Below are 17,948 nucleotides of genomic sequence, written 5' to 3'. Positions count from 1 at the left end.
GAATATAATAATTAAAAATATAATTGATTCATAATGAAGTTTTTAACTTTAGGTTTGTATGTACGTTATACCACTCTAATACAAATATATTTCCTAAAGTACTATTTAGTTACTAGCATATAAGTTAAACATGTTTCCACTGCAGCAAAAACTGATTATGTTAATGTAGTTAATATTGCGTTGTTTCATTTGACATAAGCTGTGAAATAGCTTGTGTATTTACATTTTACATATAAAACATATAACAAATACTTCAAATTTTCGTAATTTCCTTGTAAAGAAATTTATACTCAGTGGCGGAGCTTGACCAACTCTGCACGTCGGCGACACAGAATTGCGAGGCCCCCTTTATAACTCAGTTGTAAACTTTCAAGTTACATTGTTGAAAGTTTTATTGCTAATCAAATTAAAATAAATGAATTTTCCTACTTTTAGCCTCACTCAATTTTTTTTAAAATTATATCATAATTTGCGCCAGCTGCTATTTTTGCTTCAGTTTATAGAATTTCCAATGGAGATAGTCTCTCTTGGATCTTCATACTTTTCTAGTACGTCTTAATCACGTCTTTTAACTTTGAGTAGCTTCTTTCCGTCGAAGCTATACTGACTGGAACTGTGAACGTGAATCTGGTTACTATATAAACATTCGGGAATACTTCAAATAAAGTTAATGCCATTATCAAACCACATTGTTCAAAATATTTATTAAGTGCTTAGAATCCACAATCGGTAACTTTTTGCGAGGCCCCTGCGGGGCGGATGCCGTCGGCGGTCGCCGACATCGCTGACGCCTAGCGACGCCACTGTTTATACTCAAAGGTTGCATTCGACATTTTTCGCCTTATATTGGTTGATTTATTCATAATGAGTTTATATATATGAAATCTCTTTATGAGACATATAAATGAGACATATGGAAACATAATACCAATTTAGTTATTTGTTTGTGAAAGCAAATTGTCATTCTATTATTGCCAAGAAAGGTTAAGTAATACTTAAATAATATAAAGAATTGATGAGCACTTATATTTCTGTCTAACATGTAAAATGTTGGTATTGTTGTTAAATCCTTTATCTCGTTGAGAAGCATACAGCCTTATTGATGCATTTTCATCTCGTACGATTGTTTGCAATTAGTTTTATGCTGTTTTACGATTTCACAAGTTTCGGCATGCAGCTTTTAGATTCCAATTCAGTGCTCAACATGTAAAATATTCCACACATATTGTTTTAATACAATTAAAAATATCCATAGGTATAATTAAGATTAAAATTAATACATAATAATAAAAAATTTTTTATTTCAATTAAAATTATTGGCAATAAAAATATTTAGTTCAATATATATTTATTACAAACCTTTCATGCTTTGTGCGTAAAATTCTTATTTAAGAAGAAAAATCAATTTTATCTTAATATTTAACTTTACTATATTTTCACTTGAAAGATTAGATATATAATAGATCCGTTCGAGAAAAATAGAATAAATGAAAAAATGAGAATAAAAACACTAAATACCGCTTGAGAAAAGGAGATTATGTTACAACTAAAATACAAAAACGTTTTCAAGTAAAAACAATAAAGCAAATTATTTTGTGTGTTCGCTTTACAATTCAAAATTCGTTTGGTAGTACATATTAACTTTTTATTAAAATAGAAAATAGACAAATTAAATTAAGTTTTTTCATCATGATTGACTTTAAAACAAAATTAAAACTGAAACAAATTTATTTCGGTAATTATTTTTAATATATTTTTTAAGGAAATCAATACTTATATAGACATAATCAGTTTATAACAAATTTCTTTACAGCTTGTTATATTCCAAATTATTTAAATTTACTCACCACATTCAACAACCCTGATTTTTTCTGTGTTTTATTTTTATTGGTTATGTTATTTTGTTTTGATAATTTGCTAATAAATTGAACTTTCCATATTCATAAAAATATATCATAAATTAAAATGTCGAATAGTCATTTGTTTATGAAATCAGGATTTCCCCGTGCGCCTTTACAAAATGGTATAGGACGTTACGTCTGCCAACTGCAGAGAATTACGTTAAAATTCTGTAAAAATAATGGCTCCAGCAAAGGCATGAGGTTTGTTTTGTAATCACTTATCAATAATTTTTAAATAAAAATTTTACTTATACATTTCCATAGAGAATTTATTGAAAATCATTTAATTGATTTTGCCAAAGAGAATCCTGGCGTCGTTGTGTATGTAAAGCCTAGACGTCACCGTACCCCTGTTTTGGTTGGAGAATATTGTAAATATAAATCTATAAATAAATTACTATTCAATTGTTATAAATCAAAATTTTTTTTAGTAAATGGTGATCGCGAATGGCTTAGTTGCCGAAATTTAAACAAAGAAGAAATATCGAAGTGGGTGCAACTTTTCAAAACACAAAATGGCTCATCGAGTTCACTGAGGTTGCGTAAAATGTGGCATACTGATGTACCTTCTATACAAGGTCCATGGACACCATTCACTTTACGCCATCCTGAACAAAATTTCACAAGTTATCCTAATAAAGAAGCATCACAACCTTTAGATATTGAACAATCGGCAACAGAGAAACTAATTGAATTATTCAAAAAACAAAAACTTGCTGATAGCGAAAGTACAGCAGAAAAAGTCTTGACTGACAAACGTGCAGAATAATTTATTATAACTTAAAATATGTAGTGTATTTAAATACAGAAGCTAAAAAACTTTATTAAACATTTAAATTGTAATATTTTTTCATGCCATAAAAATTTAGTTTACCAAAAAAATTCAAATACAATCGGTTAACTGTTGGAAAGGCATATCCAGTACCTTAATGTCATGTGTAAGCTACGAAAATGCTTAAATTCTTCCAATTTTAATCGCTATATTTTAGTAAATGTAATATAAAGGATCATTGACAAATAATAATTTCTCTGCCCTATAAATCATCATCTCTTCAGACTTATATATATATGCTTCTTCCAAAAAAGATTACTTATAATATATAACTTTCATGTACCTCAATTAGTGAATTTTCGTGTTTTGCTACTACCTTTCTCGCAAGAACCCTAGTTTAGAAAAGTAGAGACTAAATCCATCCCGCCGAATTTAAGTAATTTAATATGTCTTTCGTATTCACCGATGAACAATCTGATAAACTATCAAAGAAGTATCTTCCTGAGAACCAATATCTTCTGGACGCTAAAGCCGGGCATTCACAGAGAAAATATGTTATGGTTTCTTTCTCCTGCGGGTTTCTACAACTTATGCAGTGTGGGTTATGGAGAATGCGCAGTTTCTCTGCGTGAGTTCCTACACGCCAATGACCAATACTAAAGTATAATGATTAAGTTTATCCACTAATAAGTTTTATAAATATATATTTTGCTATATGTCATGCATATTTTAGACAACAAGTTTGCATTTTGAAAAAAGATCGGAAAATATTGTCTGATATTATAAAAATGTAATAAGAAAGGAACAATTTGCTCAATAAATACTTTTTTCTTAATTAAAATTAAATCACATTGTTGATAATTCTGGGTTAATGATAATGACGCATATATAAACTTTGTAGCTGCCCTATTAAAATGGCATAATTTTTCCGCCTTCACCCAGGCTTGTACTCTATAAAAAATTGTCTAAGTTGACCTGTTTTGTTATTTCTGTTGAAGTGATTTTTATTAACCACTTATTATTATTGAGGATGGTCGGATCCGATATAGCCTGCGTTTTAGAACCATCACAATTGGAAACTGATGTGGTCACTCAAACCTTAAACGGTCTTTTGTTACGGTGTTGTCAAACACAACTTTTAAGGCATTTTTCAATTGTAAATATCATTAACTTATGCACTTTTTTGATCAATGCATTTAACTATAATGCGACAGAAGTCAATTAATTATTTTTATAATAACAAAATTAATTATGTTTTATATAAATTATTATTTATATTACTATACTTTTCTCTTCAATTTGTTTTTTTGTTTCAGTATTTTATTAGCAGAATTTAGCATATGCTATCTCTAAACTTCTGATTTGCAGTGTATAATATTATTTATAACAAAATTGATTTTATTTTCATTGCTTTTATTTATTAAATTAACAAATTTCAACTAACACATTTATCCCTAAAAAAAAAGACTTAAAATAAGACTGTATAACTTAAATACGTGTATATAAAATATTAATAAATATATCATAATAGTACTTTTATGATTATGCAAATAATTAATATATAAATGAATACATAGAAAAGTTTAAGAGAAGAAAGTTTTAAGAAAAATAATTGTATATTTTTAAGATAACATAATAATTTCATTAAATTTTTTTTTGATTTAATTTAAATATTTATTTAAATTATTTATTGAATGGGAAGATGATTTGAACAGTAGTTAATTACAACAAATTTTTTATTTTTTAATATATTAAGTTATTGGATGACCATACTCAAAAATCCAAACGCAGTTTGGGTGACCATACGCCAAGAAAGACTGTTTTGAGTTTTGTCCAATACTTATCATCAGTAGTCTTTGGTAATATTCTATTGATTTAATGATTCGTAAATAATTTTTTAGACTATAAGAAATAAGGTATAACCGTATGCAGTCACGTTTATTAATCAAATCCAACGCCATATTTATTTTCTATTGTTTTTAATTTATTAAATTGTTATTAATGTTCACCAACAAATTCACCAACATTACATTTGTTGTTATTCTAACTTGTAATTCCGTTAATTTTTCAACAATATTTTCGAATGCTTTGATGTATAAAAAAAAAACATAAACCAAAGCTATATAAAAATGTAATTAACTAATTATAATTCTCGCCGTCAGTTTTCAGTACAATTCTTTTTAGAAAGATGTTATTATTATGCAAATTTTTTTATTATTTTATATAAAAAACACAGTATTGTTGTATTTCACTACTGTTCGAAGATTTTCTATTCAAAAAATTATTTCTTTTGTAATATTTGATTTTAAATTAAATTTAAAATTAAAAATAATTATTTTACGGGCTTATTGGTCAGTTATTAAATTATGATCTATTTTTAAAAAAAAAAATTTTTTTATTGTTCAATATTTCGACTATAATCGACGGACGATATCGTGTCACAGTCGCTATTTTAATTATATTTATTTTTATATTTATTTATATATTAATTTAAGATACATCATATTGTAAAAATGAAATTTAAAATGAATAATCTATTATAGTCGAAATATTGGACAATAAAAATCTTATAAAACTAAATAATAAATTTTTTTTTTTAAATAATTGATCATTATTTAATAACTGACCAATTAGCCCGTTAAATAATTATTTTTAAAAAATTTCTTTTGGTCATTAAAACATTTAATTATTTAAAATTAAATCAATCAATTTTATTATAATAAAATGTAATTAAAAGAATTTTTTTTTGAAAACTTAAAAAATAATATATTTTTAACAACAATAATACACAAAAACAAAAAAGAACATTGTAAATTATTTTTCTTAATATAACAGAGTGTATATAAAATAAGTTAATACAATAGATATGTGTTAATTCTTTATATGCTTTTAGTTGTCAACGCGGTGCAAGAAGTGCTTTGGAATGCTTTTCTTAAATTAATTACACAATTTGGTATTTATAAATCCTTAGCAAAATCAATTTGCAAAACTATTTTAGATTTATTTAATTCTTATTTTAATGGTGTGCAAAAAGGTTTTAAGTTCTTAAAACTTTAACTCACTACTCTCACCGCATTTAAGATTTTTAATATATAAGCGCATATACTGAATAAAGAGAGGAAATATTTATTGATATTTTAATATTAAAACAAAAAAAATTAAAGACTTTAAGTGAAATAAAAATTATTTTCGGCTTTAGTTTTTGTAAGTGACAAAGAGTAAAAAAAATTTTTTTTAGGTAACAAGTTTTTAATTAAACAAAGAGTTTATTTTTATTTAAGAACATACCGTATATTATATATAATATAATAATTTAATATCATACGTTAACATGCTCACTTTATACAATAAATGCACGTTTATATATTTTTTTGTTGTGTATATATATGTATACATATATATACTTTTTTTGGTCCAAACATTTGTTACTATTTTGAATTATTATTTTTATAAAATAATTGTTTTTAATATCATTCAAAGTTCCTCTCTTAACTAATTTTACTAATATTAATTTAATAAATAAATATAATAGATTTTGCTAAGTTGCATTTAAAGTACAGAATAAATTGTTAAAAAAAGTGAAAAATTTTTAAGTAAATAATATTGTGATATAAGTGTATTGATATATAAAGTTTACATAGTACATTTAGTTAAAATTTATATAGTTTGAAGCCTGTTGTTGTTATAGCACGAAATATCATTGAGGATATATTAATGAGATCTTATTTTTTAAATTTTCATATTTAAATTAAATAAAATTAATTTAAGTACAAATGCCATTTAATGTGAATTTTAATTTTGATTGTGGTTTTTTTTTATAAAATTGTTATAAAAATCGCTACTTTTATATATAAAATATTGGTGGTCAAAAACGTAACGGCGGTTTAGTTATTTTTTGATTTTCGATGCTAATTAAATTAATTTTATATTAATAGACAAAATAAAATAAAAAATTTCGTATAATAAAAATTATTTTGTATAACAGTTGAAATTTCAATATAAAAAAATTATGCTATAACAACACTTCTAATACATAATTGCCATCTTATACTTAAATACATATATAAAAGGATTAAGTTACAAAAGTACAAATAGTTACAGCTTTAATTGTGATTAATACTTTTAAAATATAAATACAGTACCAAACAGTTGTTTTTTTCTCTTTAAAAATAACAAATTCGATACAATATAATTTGTTTTTTTTTGTTGTTCACTGAGAAAATCATTCGTCTTAAACTATAAATTATAATAATAACAACATTTTAATTGATTCAACTACATTAGCCTTTTCTTTGATATATGTATATTGAAAAAATTGTGCCTTTGTGTTTATATATTTTAATACACAATATAATATAGTATATAGATTTTTATATTTAATTAATAAAAAAATATTTGCATAACCTATTAAATCGTTTTTAGTTATAAACTAAAAACAGGACGTTTTGAATTTTAAGCAACTTTTCATAAATGTTATATATTATATAGTTTATATTGTAATTATTATTTTTGAAATTTATTTTAAAATATTTTATATTATATTTTTATAAATAATAATTTATCACCATTAAAAAAATATTCAAAAGTTATGTTAGCTTAATTAACAGTATTTTAATTATTTTATTATTATTAATAATTTTTGGTATATTGTTTAAATTCAATTTAAACTTAGTTGTTGTTGTTGTTGCTTAATAGAACATTTTTTTACATGTCTCCAGTATCCATGGCAGTATTTATATCGGCCACAATTTTGCCCATTAATTCACGATATGGTGAGTCTGGTTTAAATGCAGTTTCTAGTAACGTTGCATCACTGAAGAATTCGAAAACTTCGTCAATGCGGTTTAACGATTTTTCGGTGAGGTGTCGCTGTACAATTGACTTGAGGGCGGCATGTGATTCAGTTATAGATTTTTGTAGATATGGCAGATCGAAACTGTATTCGACTTCGTAAAACGATATGATGGATAGTTGAGTATTCTAAAAATAAAAATAATAAATAAGTTTATAATATATTTAAGTTGAAAAACATAGTGATAGAATGATATTTTTAATTTTTAAATAAACTAAATGGACGCCGATTTTTAGATTGAGCGTAGAATATATAAAATGTTTTAGGAGGTTCAGGACTTCATTGGGAGAAAATAAACACAATTTAATTTAATTTGAAATAAAATTGTACGGCATTAATAACACAATATAATATTATTCAATTAATCGTAATGGAAACATCGTAGAAAGTTCAGTTTATAGCTCCAATTTGGCATATCTTTTCTAAACATTTATAATTGTAGCACATAATTAGCGCTGCTTATTAACTCATTTCCACATGAATATAGTCAAGTGGAAGAATATAGTGTGTTTTAAGTTATATCTCACATAAAAAAAATTCCCATTTTGTAATGGCAACAAAACGCTATAGAGAGTGAGCTTCCATAATCTCAAAATTGCCTTGAATCCTTGAATAGAAAGATTATTCACATCGATTTATTTTTATTTTGGATCTTCTCCAAATTATATTTTGTCATCAAGCTGTTAAGGTTAAATTGGCTTACGATTAGCTTTAATCTCTCCTATAGAATAGTTCCCAGGGTACAATAGATCTGACGACCGCAGTACCATATTCTATATCAATAACAATTCTACACAGCAGGGGCATAACTAAAATTGTGCCAAGGAGAGATACACTAGAAAATATTTTTTGACAGTATTTTTTATAGTGTAGACCATATAGATCATAATTTTCAAATTATTGTTGTTATAGTTGTACTCTTTATCGCCTCTCTCTCGTTGTTACTTTATGTCTCTTTATTACTCTCTCTCTCCCTTTACTACGCTCTCTCTCTTTATTACTGTGTTTCTCTTTATTACTTTGTCTCTATTACTGTCTCTCTTGCTCTCTCTCTCTCTCTCTCAATTCTTTACTGCTCTCTTCCTCTTCATTACACTCTCTTCCAATTATTAATTATTCTCTCTTTTTCTCTTTATTGCTCTCTCTTTCGTCTTATTACTTTCTCATTCTTTATTACTCTCTCTTTCTTTCTCTCTCTCTCTCTCTGTATTTCTTTATTACTCTCTCTCTCTATATCTCTTTATTAGTCTTTATCTCCTTATTACTCTATTTTTTTTATTACTCTCTCTTTCTCCTTTTTATTCTCTCTCTCTTTATTATTCTCTCTCTTTATTACTCTCATTCTTTATTACTCTCTCTCTCTTTCTTACTCTATTCTTTTTTATTATTCTCTCTCTTTATTACTTTCTCTTTTTCTTTTTTACTCTCTCTCTCTTTATTATTCTTTCACTTTATTACTTTACTACTATCTTTCTTTACTACTCTCTCTCTTTATTACTCTCTCTTTCTCTCTTTATCATTTTCTCTCTCTTTATTACTCTTTTTCTTTACTACTCTCTCTCTTTATTACTCTCTCTCTCTCTCTTTATCACTTTCTCTCTCTTTATTACTCTTTCCCTCTTTTTATTACTTTCTCTCTCTTTATCACTCGCTATCTGTCTTCCTGTTTTTCCACCTCTCCTACTACGTCTCTCTTATTCTCCCACTCTCTCCTTTTACTTCTCAGTAAATACTGATAGTTTGCTATTCATGTCTTGTATATTTAATATTCATTTTTCATTTTACACTTACCTGAAACTTCCTCTTAAATATTTCAGCGTCTTTAAGCTCTTCCGAACTGAATTGATTGTTTCGATGTAGTACACCAATTTTAATAACAATTTTAATAATATTTTTTATTAACTTCTCAGCTTTAACTTTATTTCCAGTCTATAAAAATAAAAAAAATTATACATATATATATATATAAAATTTATCACCAACTATGGCACATGTGTATGTATGTGAGTGTTTTAAAAAACTTACGTGTGTTTTGCACAAACGATATAAATTGTCTAATATCGAAGCTGTGGTGCCGTCAATAAAAGTCTTCGCAATATTTTTTGTTGCCATCCGTGAAAGGATTTTCTTCTGTGCACGCAAGCCGATATCGCGTGACTTGAAAGCAGTGTCAGCCATCACTGTGAATATAAAAAATTCATAAATGAATCAGAAATAGGAAATCACAGAGCAAATATGTAAATCACAGAATACGAAATTTGAAAAACAAACACACAATAAAATTGTAAAAAACATAAAAGGATAAAAAATAATATCGAAAACTTGATTGGAAAGTTGATATAAATTATGGATGATTCAAAAATCAATGTGCATATCTATTGAAGAAAAAATATACGAACCCAAGAAGATTTTTATAAGTGCAATAATAATATTCATATTGCAGAAATAAGAGTAATATATATTAGATATCCTGAGATATGTTAGAAAATTATAATAAAATATAAATTTCGGGCAAATAAATTATATAGAAAAGGTGGAAAATAAATCGAAGAACTTTCTTAAGAAAATAAATTTTACAACATTAATTAAAACAAGAATCAATAAAACGTTGGTTCAAATCCTGTCTTACCATCCAAGTTCCAATAATCAACACTCCATAGTAGTAAACACTGACGTAAACCTTCTGCAGCCATATTTAATATCCTTTTTTTTTCATTTTAATTGGTAGCATTAATTTTTAAAAGAGAATTTATAAGTATTAAAAGAGTCTAGAACTTGTATATATAAACATAACATATATTAAATAACAACGAACATAATAACAACAGATTTTAATAAAATATTAAGGAAATATCTGTATCTAAAAAATACCTCAAAATTAATTGTTTTTAAAAATCAGAAATATGTATATAAGCGTATCGTTTTGAAAAGAATACTTTATATATATTAGAGCGTTGGGTTATGTTATGTTGGACCGACGGTCCATTCAGATCCACTTAGATTTACTGCCTATAAGAGAAAAACGCAGAGGTTTAAAATCATCTTGAACCTTTGGCAAAGCTTAAAAGACTTTTTAATGAGACGTCTTGCAGTTGACCAAGATCTTCAAAAAATGTAGCCCCTAGAGTAGGGATGTTACTCCTAATACTCATAATATTATATTACTAAAACTGTATTTAACAGAAGTAAATATTTTTGGTAACAGATAAATTAATGCGGCGTCGCGCATATGCTAGGGAAGAGCAAAGCAGTTGAGAGGCACTTTCATTGTCCTCTTCACAACTGCGACAGATATAATAAAAAGAGAGATATAATCTTCTAGCATGGCTTCTTCTGCTATGCGACAGATATAATTAAAAGAGAGATACAAACTTCTAGCATGGTTTCTTCTGCTATGCCCTGTGAGTAAGTCTACGACAAGACTGATATCTCTACGGAGCATCGTAGAGTATTGGTTATCAGAGAGCATATCATGACATTAGATGTGTAAAATATATTATTCTGTTATATACCACTAAAAGTCAGTTCTTAACGCGATTCAAAAACATGAAAGTTGTATTAATTGATGGCTTGTTGACATTTTCTAAATCTAGTCGAATGAATCCATGTTCTTATAATTGGGATCTACATATGTTTTGCCCTATTCACAAAAACGGAGAACTTGCAAACCACTAAAACTTTCTCTCAAAAAAACTATGCGAAAGGCTCAATCTAATTGTAAATCAGCTGATTAAACCTAATAGACCTGATTTGCAACTCACCATAGAAAAATAAATTGACACACAATTTTTCTTTTTTGATTTTAGATCACTTTTGATTTTACAAGTAGAAGCTGTTTACGTGTTCTATTAGAATTGAAAGGAACATTCCTCAGCGTTCGACACGAAACATGATTTCAGTAGTATATATCTTAATATCTTTATAATATCTTAATGTGATATATACATATTTATCTTAAGTTGAATGTAACAATGTTCAAAATATAACTTGAACGTTAGACCTGAATCGTATCATCACTGCTAGAGTATGTCGTCTGAAACACTTTTGTTGGCCGCCAGTACAGCTGTTTTCAGCTGTTAGAGAAACAAGCAAAATAATGTAGGAGAAGATAAAATAAAATACTTTCTGTCTACGTGGACTTCGTAAGCGTAGTGAAGACCCTTCGAATAATAAAGTGAACTACTCTAGAACGCCGTATACGACATTCGCACTTTAAATAATAGAATCAGGAATGAGCGAATTAATGTCACTCGGTTTTATCAACTGGCGACAGCAAACCACAAAGCAAGTTATCTGACAAAGACTACTGTAAGTAGTCATGGATAAACTTGTCCGTAAAGATCAACTTAGTAAGTAAGAGCAAATATAAAACGATTTGGCAGGCAAATACATATTCAAGCTAATTGAATTCTATTTCGAATTCACTTTTGTGATCACAACTGGAAAATAATTAAATTTTGTGGTAGAATGCTAAAATGTCTTGTGACTTTTCCGACTTATGGTAGACTGTATTCTTTCAATAATCCATTAATTATTTTAATCATAAGGACTTGTTAATAATAAAGTATAGATTCTAAATGATTGTAACTCGCAACAAAATGATGATGCTAATTTATCTAATAAGCATTCGTAACCAACAACCAGAACTAAAAGGTACATCTCAGACCACGTGACCTGAATTGCACTTTACTAGCTGCTTAGTAACTTATTGTTTCCAACTCTAGAATATCAAATTCCTTTTACGTCATTGTAAAATGCATTTTAATACATTATTAGAATTTTACATATTCAACTCATTACAAACAAATGCATTCATTGTTGACACGTGGCAAACAGAATAAACTAATTTAATTTTTTACGAAACGAATGCCGGTCGGCATGTACTAGACTTAAAAATATTAAATGGAAAATAAAAGCACTTAATGTGACACCCATTAAGTACAAGAAAACAGCATTAATAATATTACAAAGAAAATACATATCATTCATGTTATAATATGATAAATATATATAATATGTAGAAGGAACGGAAGTGATTAGTTGTTTTGGAAAATGAATATAGAGATGGATGTGCAATAAGCTTTGCAAGTACATAACTTGTCGGTGGAATAATAGTTGAAAAATAGAGGTGTGTTAAATCATGAGAAATAGACATGTTCACATGTGTTTAGTAAAATGTTTTATATGGTTGTAACATGATCAGTATCGCCGTCTAAACAACAAGCAAAGTGTTCTTGAGATCATAGTAGAACGATATGGTTTGATCTTAAAGTATGGTAGGCCGTAATTTCTGTAATCACTTCTTCATTAAGTCAATTTTTTCCCTCTGCAACTTATTTTTGATGTTTGTAAAGAAAACTAGTTGTAACCCAGGTCCAGTTCTGGAGATTACAGTGGATGGAAATGTGATTTTAATTGTTATTGTTTTAGCTTAATTATTATTTGCTACGACTCGAGACTTGTTGACTCTGGTTCGCTGTAAGCAAACGCTTACAGAAGTACGCATAAACAAATTTACAAGTAGCTGACATAGTAAACACTATATCTTCCGATGTCTTTACGGTCTCATTTATCTCACAAAACTTTTTTGGTTTTTCAAAACTATTTTGTGGAGTTTTTTCTGTTTTCCGGAACAGCAGCTGATTTATATTAAAGCGACTAGTGTATTTAATATATTCGGTGTTTATAGATTGCCTTTAAATTTAAGAAGTTTGGAGGTTAGTTAGGTTGTACCGGCGATCCAAAAAGGATCCCCTTTAGGTTATTGGCCCATTGTGTTTCTGTACAAGGGAAAAAGTCGAAGGTTTGAAACCCTCTTGAACCTTTAGGAAAGCTTAAACAAGCTAGTAATAGTTGATATCACTAGAACAGAGTTTTTACAATGCTTATCAAGCCATTGCTCCGCTTTAAAAGTATTATTCTTCATCTATGTTTAACCAAGATATGAAATTTGTTTTATCTATTGTTTATAAAAATACAGTCACAAAAACTACATTAACATGTAAACTAGTGGTTCCCAATATTTTTTGGATCAAGAACTACTATGATATTTTTTTTAGTAGAGTCTACAAAGTTTAAGAATAACTGTAAGATTATTTTTATGTAATATAATGTACCATATAATAAATTGTATAAGTGCATAAGAAAATTATATAGACTATATAATAGGTATATTTTTTAATAAGTGAGGTCTCAGTGAACGAACTACAATATATGTATCTATACCTGTTAAATTTGATTCACGGACTATTTTTAAATATCTCGTGAACCACCGGTTGGGAACCATAGCTGTAAATTAATTATCAGAATGGAATTTTGATATTTACCGTTTAAAGGATATTACTCCTCTCCATAAATCATATAGGTATGCACTGTCACCATATATATTCTGTCAAAAAAGTACCGAGACTTTTATAAACCTTGATTTCAAATAATGCGTTAAAAAATATTTTGATGTTTGGGTTATTCATTGGCGTAAATACTTTATTTGGTAAGAAACGTATTTTACCATTAAAATACAATAAATTTTAGTAAACAATGCGTATTTTATGCTTCATTGACTAGTGTCTGGTACTTTTTTTGATATAGTAATATGTGTCATACCGAAGATTTAATGAAGAATCAGTAAATGAGGTTAAGGTTTAATATTTTTAAAAACATTTTAAAAAGATGAAAATTTTATTATATGTCTTTTTACTATATAAAAATTTAGGTCAGTTGGCTAATGAACGCTGACTCTGAGCGCTTCAAATTTGGCAGGGTACAACTTCAACCCTTGTTACTTGCAGTCTCAAAAAGATATTTACGAATAATTAAATATATGAAGTAATTCCAACACCACTGATGATGGGTATTTGGCAATACTCGTAACATGGTCTGTATGGTTTCCAAAAATTCAATTCATTAAGATAATATATAAAAAAATAATTGTTGTTGTTGTTATCTAGTTTTTGAAACCTCTCCACAAAAATTTATTAAATATTTTATTTTATAGAACTTTAATAAATTCCCAAACACAAATCTATTGTCATAATAGTTTTTAGTAGTAAAATTTTTACTTCTCCAAATATTGTCATTCATTCAATGGGAAAAATAACTCAAACTAAAAGGATTTTTGTGCCAAAAATAGCAAATGTAAGCAAAACTTAAATTGTATTTACGATTTTGACCCATATTCATTGAAAAAACAAACAAAAAACCCAAAACCAATATCTGTAGATGAAAAATATGTATATATTATATATCACAAATCTATTTTTATGGTTAGGATAAGCAGCTTGAATGTAGCAGAATCAGATATTAAAACTAAAATTTATTATTATTAAAAATCCTAAAATCTTAAAATGCAACACAAATACTTTTCAGTACAAAACATTGTATGTATAAAAAATCGAAAAAAAATATGTAGGATTAAAAGACATTTCATTCACTTGCGGTTTGTGCCCGAAACAGCTGGATCGTGCCAGTTTCAAAGGCAGGTGCAAAAGATTTCAACTGTGCGCGGCAAAAACAACAAAAGTGAATGAGGAAGATTTCATTTAAAAGAGGTAGCCACGCAGTAAAAATGAGTCTAACGAATCAATTTTCCTTGTGGAAAAGTAGAGATATCTTTAAGAAAATATTTTAGAAACAATATTGCATAATGCATAATTTCTTTGTTATAATTTTGTAATTCACCCTTTGGTTATATATATGCACTCGTGGCTATGCAGGCTATGCAATACCATGTGGCTATTATTAGCTTGACTAATAGCTGCTATTGTCTATGTATGAACAAATGCAGTAAATTATCTATCCAATGCAGTACAGTATCTACGATTTTAGTAGAAAGAAATTGCTTAATATTGCTTGGGTGCTAAAATATTAATAACTCAAGCGAGTGTGTAATATAATTAACGTCTAGAATCGTAGATATATTTCTCTAAAGTAAGTCTGGAAAATTCAGTTTTTTTTTTTTTCATAATAAATTTCAAGAAAACAGATATTTAGTATTTTCTAAAAAAATAATTAACACTTGAGAAAATATTTTGCATTTTTAAACTATAAAACATTTCTCCTTTTTTAAATTAAAATATTTCAAATTTTTTATTTTGATATTTAAATATTTTTTAATTTATTTTAAATAAGTAAGAACTATTTTAACTATTTAAGAAATTCAATATTTTATTGAAAAAAAGATATATTAAAAAGTTTATTTCCAAAACAAGTATTTGACAATACTCGATACAGCTGTATGGACAGCCAAAAATTCAATTCATTAAAATAATATAAATTGAATTTTTGTTGTTGTAGTTTACTACTGTTCGAAAAACCTCTTTTTAAAAAGTTGCGTTCTTCAAACTACAAAACACCAACTAAGCGCCGCGGACTTCGTAGTACGAAATTGTTAGCTTAAACTAGCTAGCAGTAAGTGATATTTATCGCTCCCGAGTGTTAGTAAAAGACGTGGTTTAAAGAAACTTAAAGCCTATTCGAGCTTGGGAACTGCAAACTTGTTTACTATTTGAGAAAGTTTACTCAATAATGTTAAAGAACAGCAGATTTCGTTCTCTATTGTTGATTTGGCAATATCTCAGAATATATTTGTGAAATCAGTACCATTATTCTATAACTGTTTTTAATAAAAGTTTACCCTAATCAAAAAAATAATATCACTAATTAAAGCATCACCTGCCTTAATTGGTTCTACATTACTAATGCTTCCATATCGTTTTCGTCGATTAGCATAACCTGTAACCATTTCCCAAAAGCTAGAATGCCAGAAAAAATAACATAATTGTTCAAAGAATATCTCTTAAAGTTTTCGTAATATCAGTATATATATTTTATAAATATTTTGAGTTCAAAAAAAAAAAAAATAATATAACTGATCAAAGAGCAGCATGTGCCGATGGGTTTTCTGTAATTAGTTCAGTAAGATCGTTCCTGTAGGATTGTTACATTCTGTAACAGTTTTTAATCAAAAATCATCCTAACATCGGAATCCCCGAAAAATATCATTGATTTCTAAATTTGTTTCCTTTTATTTATACGTCCATATCATTTTAGTAAGATCTCCATCCGTTTTGAATTAAAAATTCCCCACACGTCGGAGTTCCAATTAAAATGATCACTGATGAAACTTATCTTCACAAGTAGACAAGTGCTATTTTTATCCCTAATTTTTCTTATAGTCATACATGAAGTAACGAGGTAAGGTTAGTTTAGGTTAGCTTGGAGTAGCAGCCTTGTGCCCAAAACCCATTTAAGCTCAAATAACAGTCCGTTGTGATACCACGGATTAATGTTGTTCATACGTAACTGAAAAGGATTCCAAAAATGATCACAGTAGTCAGCGCACGAGTAACGACGAAAAGCATGACTCTCACATTCAAGTGGTAGTGAACCAACCTAGCAAGTCTATAAACTTGACCACATCCTCAATTTTATAAGATGACAGGTGCATCACGTTTATAAGAAAAGTGATCGAAAGGATCTTGAAACATATCCCAGCCAATGATGGATATTGACAAATGAGATGGAATACTATTTCCTTAGTAAGTTAGTGCACAATGAATATTAACTAATTGATAACAATTTGCAATTCTTTAAATCCTTAATGGAGATTTGATCCACTCGATTGTGTAGATGCTAAAAGCGAGCTAACACATGAAGATATATTCGTTGACATGGAAGAAAGTTTTGTGATATAACAAACAAAACGAACATCCTAATATTTTACTTTATTTTATTATTTTATTTATTTTTATTAAAATCAAATACGTCCCTAAAATTTATCAATAAGTAATAGAACGAATATAGTAGTTCCAATATTAAGAGTATATTGTCGTCAAGTGGAGGTACAGAAAAGAACATAGACACAAGTTAAAAAATAACATATGTTATTTTACATGATGACCCATATAATTCTAGGACATCCATATTTGAGAAATAGGTATAAATTAAGTAAATCGTTTAATTTATATAATAGCATACATTAAGACTGAAAAGTTTTCGGAAATTCTCATTTAAAATTCGCGCGCTGTATATTTTTCGATATTTTAAGTTTATGTAGTTTGGCAGCACTGTCCTTAATTACTATGCCAAAAATGAGCGCGATCTGTCAGACAGTTCGTTTACGGCAGCTGTTGAAACCAGTTCCCCTCAGTAGTGCGTTGCGAAATGTCTTCGACGGTCGTACGACCGTCCTGAAAGGCTTTGTACCACTCATAAACTTGAGTTTTCGATAAAACTGATTCCCCATAAGCCTTTTGTAGCATTCGCAACGATTCTGCACACGAAATTTCGTTCGAAACACAAAATTTGATGCAAACTCTTTGTCCAATATTTTTTTCCATTGTTTTTTTCGCAACGCACTACTGAGGTGAACTGGTTTCAACAGCTGCCGTAAACGAACTGTCTGACAGATCGCGCTCATTTTTGG

General features: G+C 27.8%; 2 protein-coding genes across 3 annotated transcripts in view; one reads left to right on the top strand and one right to left on the bottom strand.

Moving 5' to 3' along the window:
* Positions 1 to 1,904: 1,904 nt before the first annotated feature.
* Positions 1,905 to 2,738, top strand: LOC119682417 (39S ribosomal protein L43, mitochondrial-like). The gene is made up of 3 exons (XM_038095853.1): positions 1,905 to 2,102; positions 2,166 to 2,272; positions 2,333 to 2,738. The coding sequence occupies exons 1-3, from the start codon at positions 1,966 to 1,968 to the stop codon at positions 2,668 to 2,670; spliced, it is 582 nt and encodes a 193-aa protein (XP_037951781.1). The 5' UTR covers positions 1,905 to 1,965; the 3' UTR covers positions 2,671 to 2,738.
* A 4,579-nt stretch (positions 2,739 to 7,317) lies between these two features.
* LOC119681341 (tumor necrosis factor alpha-induced protein 8-like protein) overlaps positions 7,318 to 17,948 on the bottom strand; it is a 29,217-nt gene continuing 18,586 nt past the window's right edge. Inside the window, exons 1-4 of one of the 2 annotated variants that reach the window (XM_038094504.1) lie at positions 10,155 to 10,225; positions 9,551 to 9,705; positions 9,317 to 9,454; positions 7,318 to 7,653 (exon numbers count right to left, since the gene is read on the bottom strand). In XM_038094504.1, the coding sequence (XP_037950432.1) occupies positions 7,378 to 7,653; positions 9,317 to 9,454; positions 9,551 to 9,705; positions 10,155 to 10,218 (633 nt within the window). In that variant the 5' untranslated portion in view covers positions 10,219 to 10,225 and the 3' untranslated portion in view covers positions 7,318 to 7,377. Of the gene's footprint in view, positions 7,654 to 9,316; positions 9,455 to 9,550; positions 9,706 to 10,154; positions 10,226 to 17,948 lie in introns of those variants that run through there. The other variant, XM_038094505.1, reaches the window with a different exon arrangement.

Source organism: Teleopsis dalmanni, chromosome 2 (assembly GCF_002237135.1).
Source record: "Teleopsis dalmanni isolate 2A chromosome 2, ASM223713v2, whole genome shotgun sequence".
Taxonomy (NCBI): Eukaryota; Metazoa; Arthropoda; class Insecta; order Diptera; family Diopsidae; genus Teleopsis; species Teleopsis dalmanni.
The sequence above is the reverse complement of the archived record's forward strand: the minus strand, read 5'-3'. Positions and strand labels throughout refer to the sequence as shown.

What these genes read in the sequence shown, in the direction of transcription:
- LOC119682417 (XM_038095853.1), top strand. Translation starts at nt 1,966, where the DNA reads ATGTCGAATAGTCATTTGTTTATGAAATCAGGATTTCCCCGTGCGCCT. An exon ending in GGCTCCAGCAAAGGCATGAG is followed by an intron (nt 2,103 to 2,165) that starts GTTTGTTTTGTA and finishes ACATTTCCATAG; the next exon opens with AGAATTTATTGAAAATCATT. An exon ending in TGTTTTGGTTGGAGAATATT is followed by an intron (nt 2,273 to 2,332) that starts GTAAATATAAAT and finishes AATTTTTTTTAG; the next exon opens with TAAATGGTGATCGCGAATGG.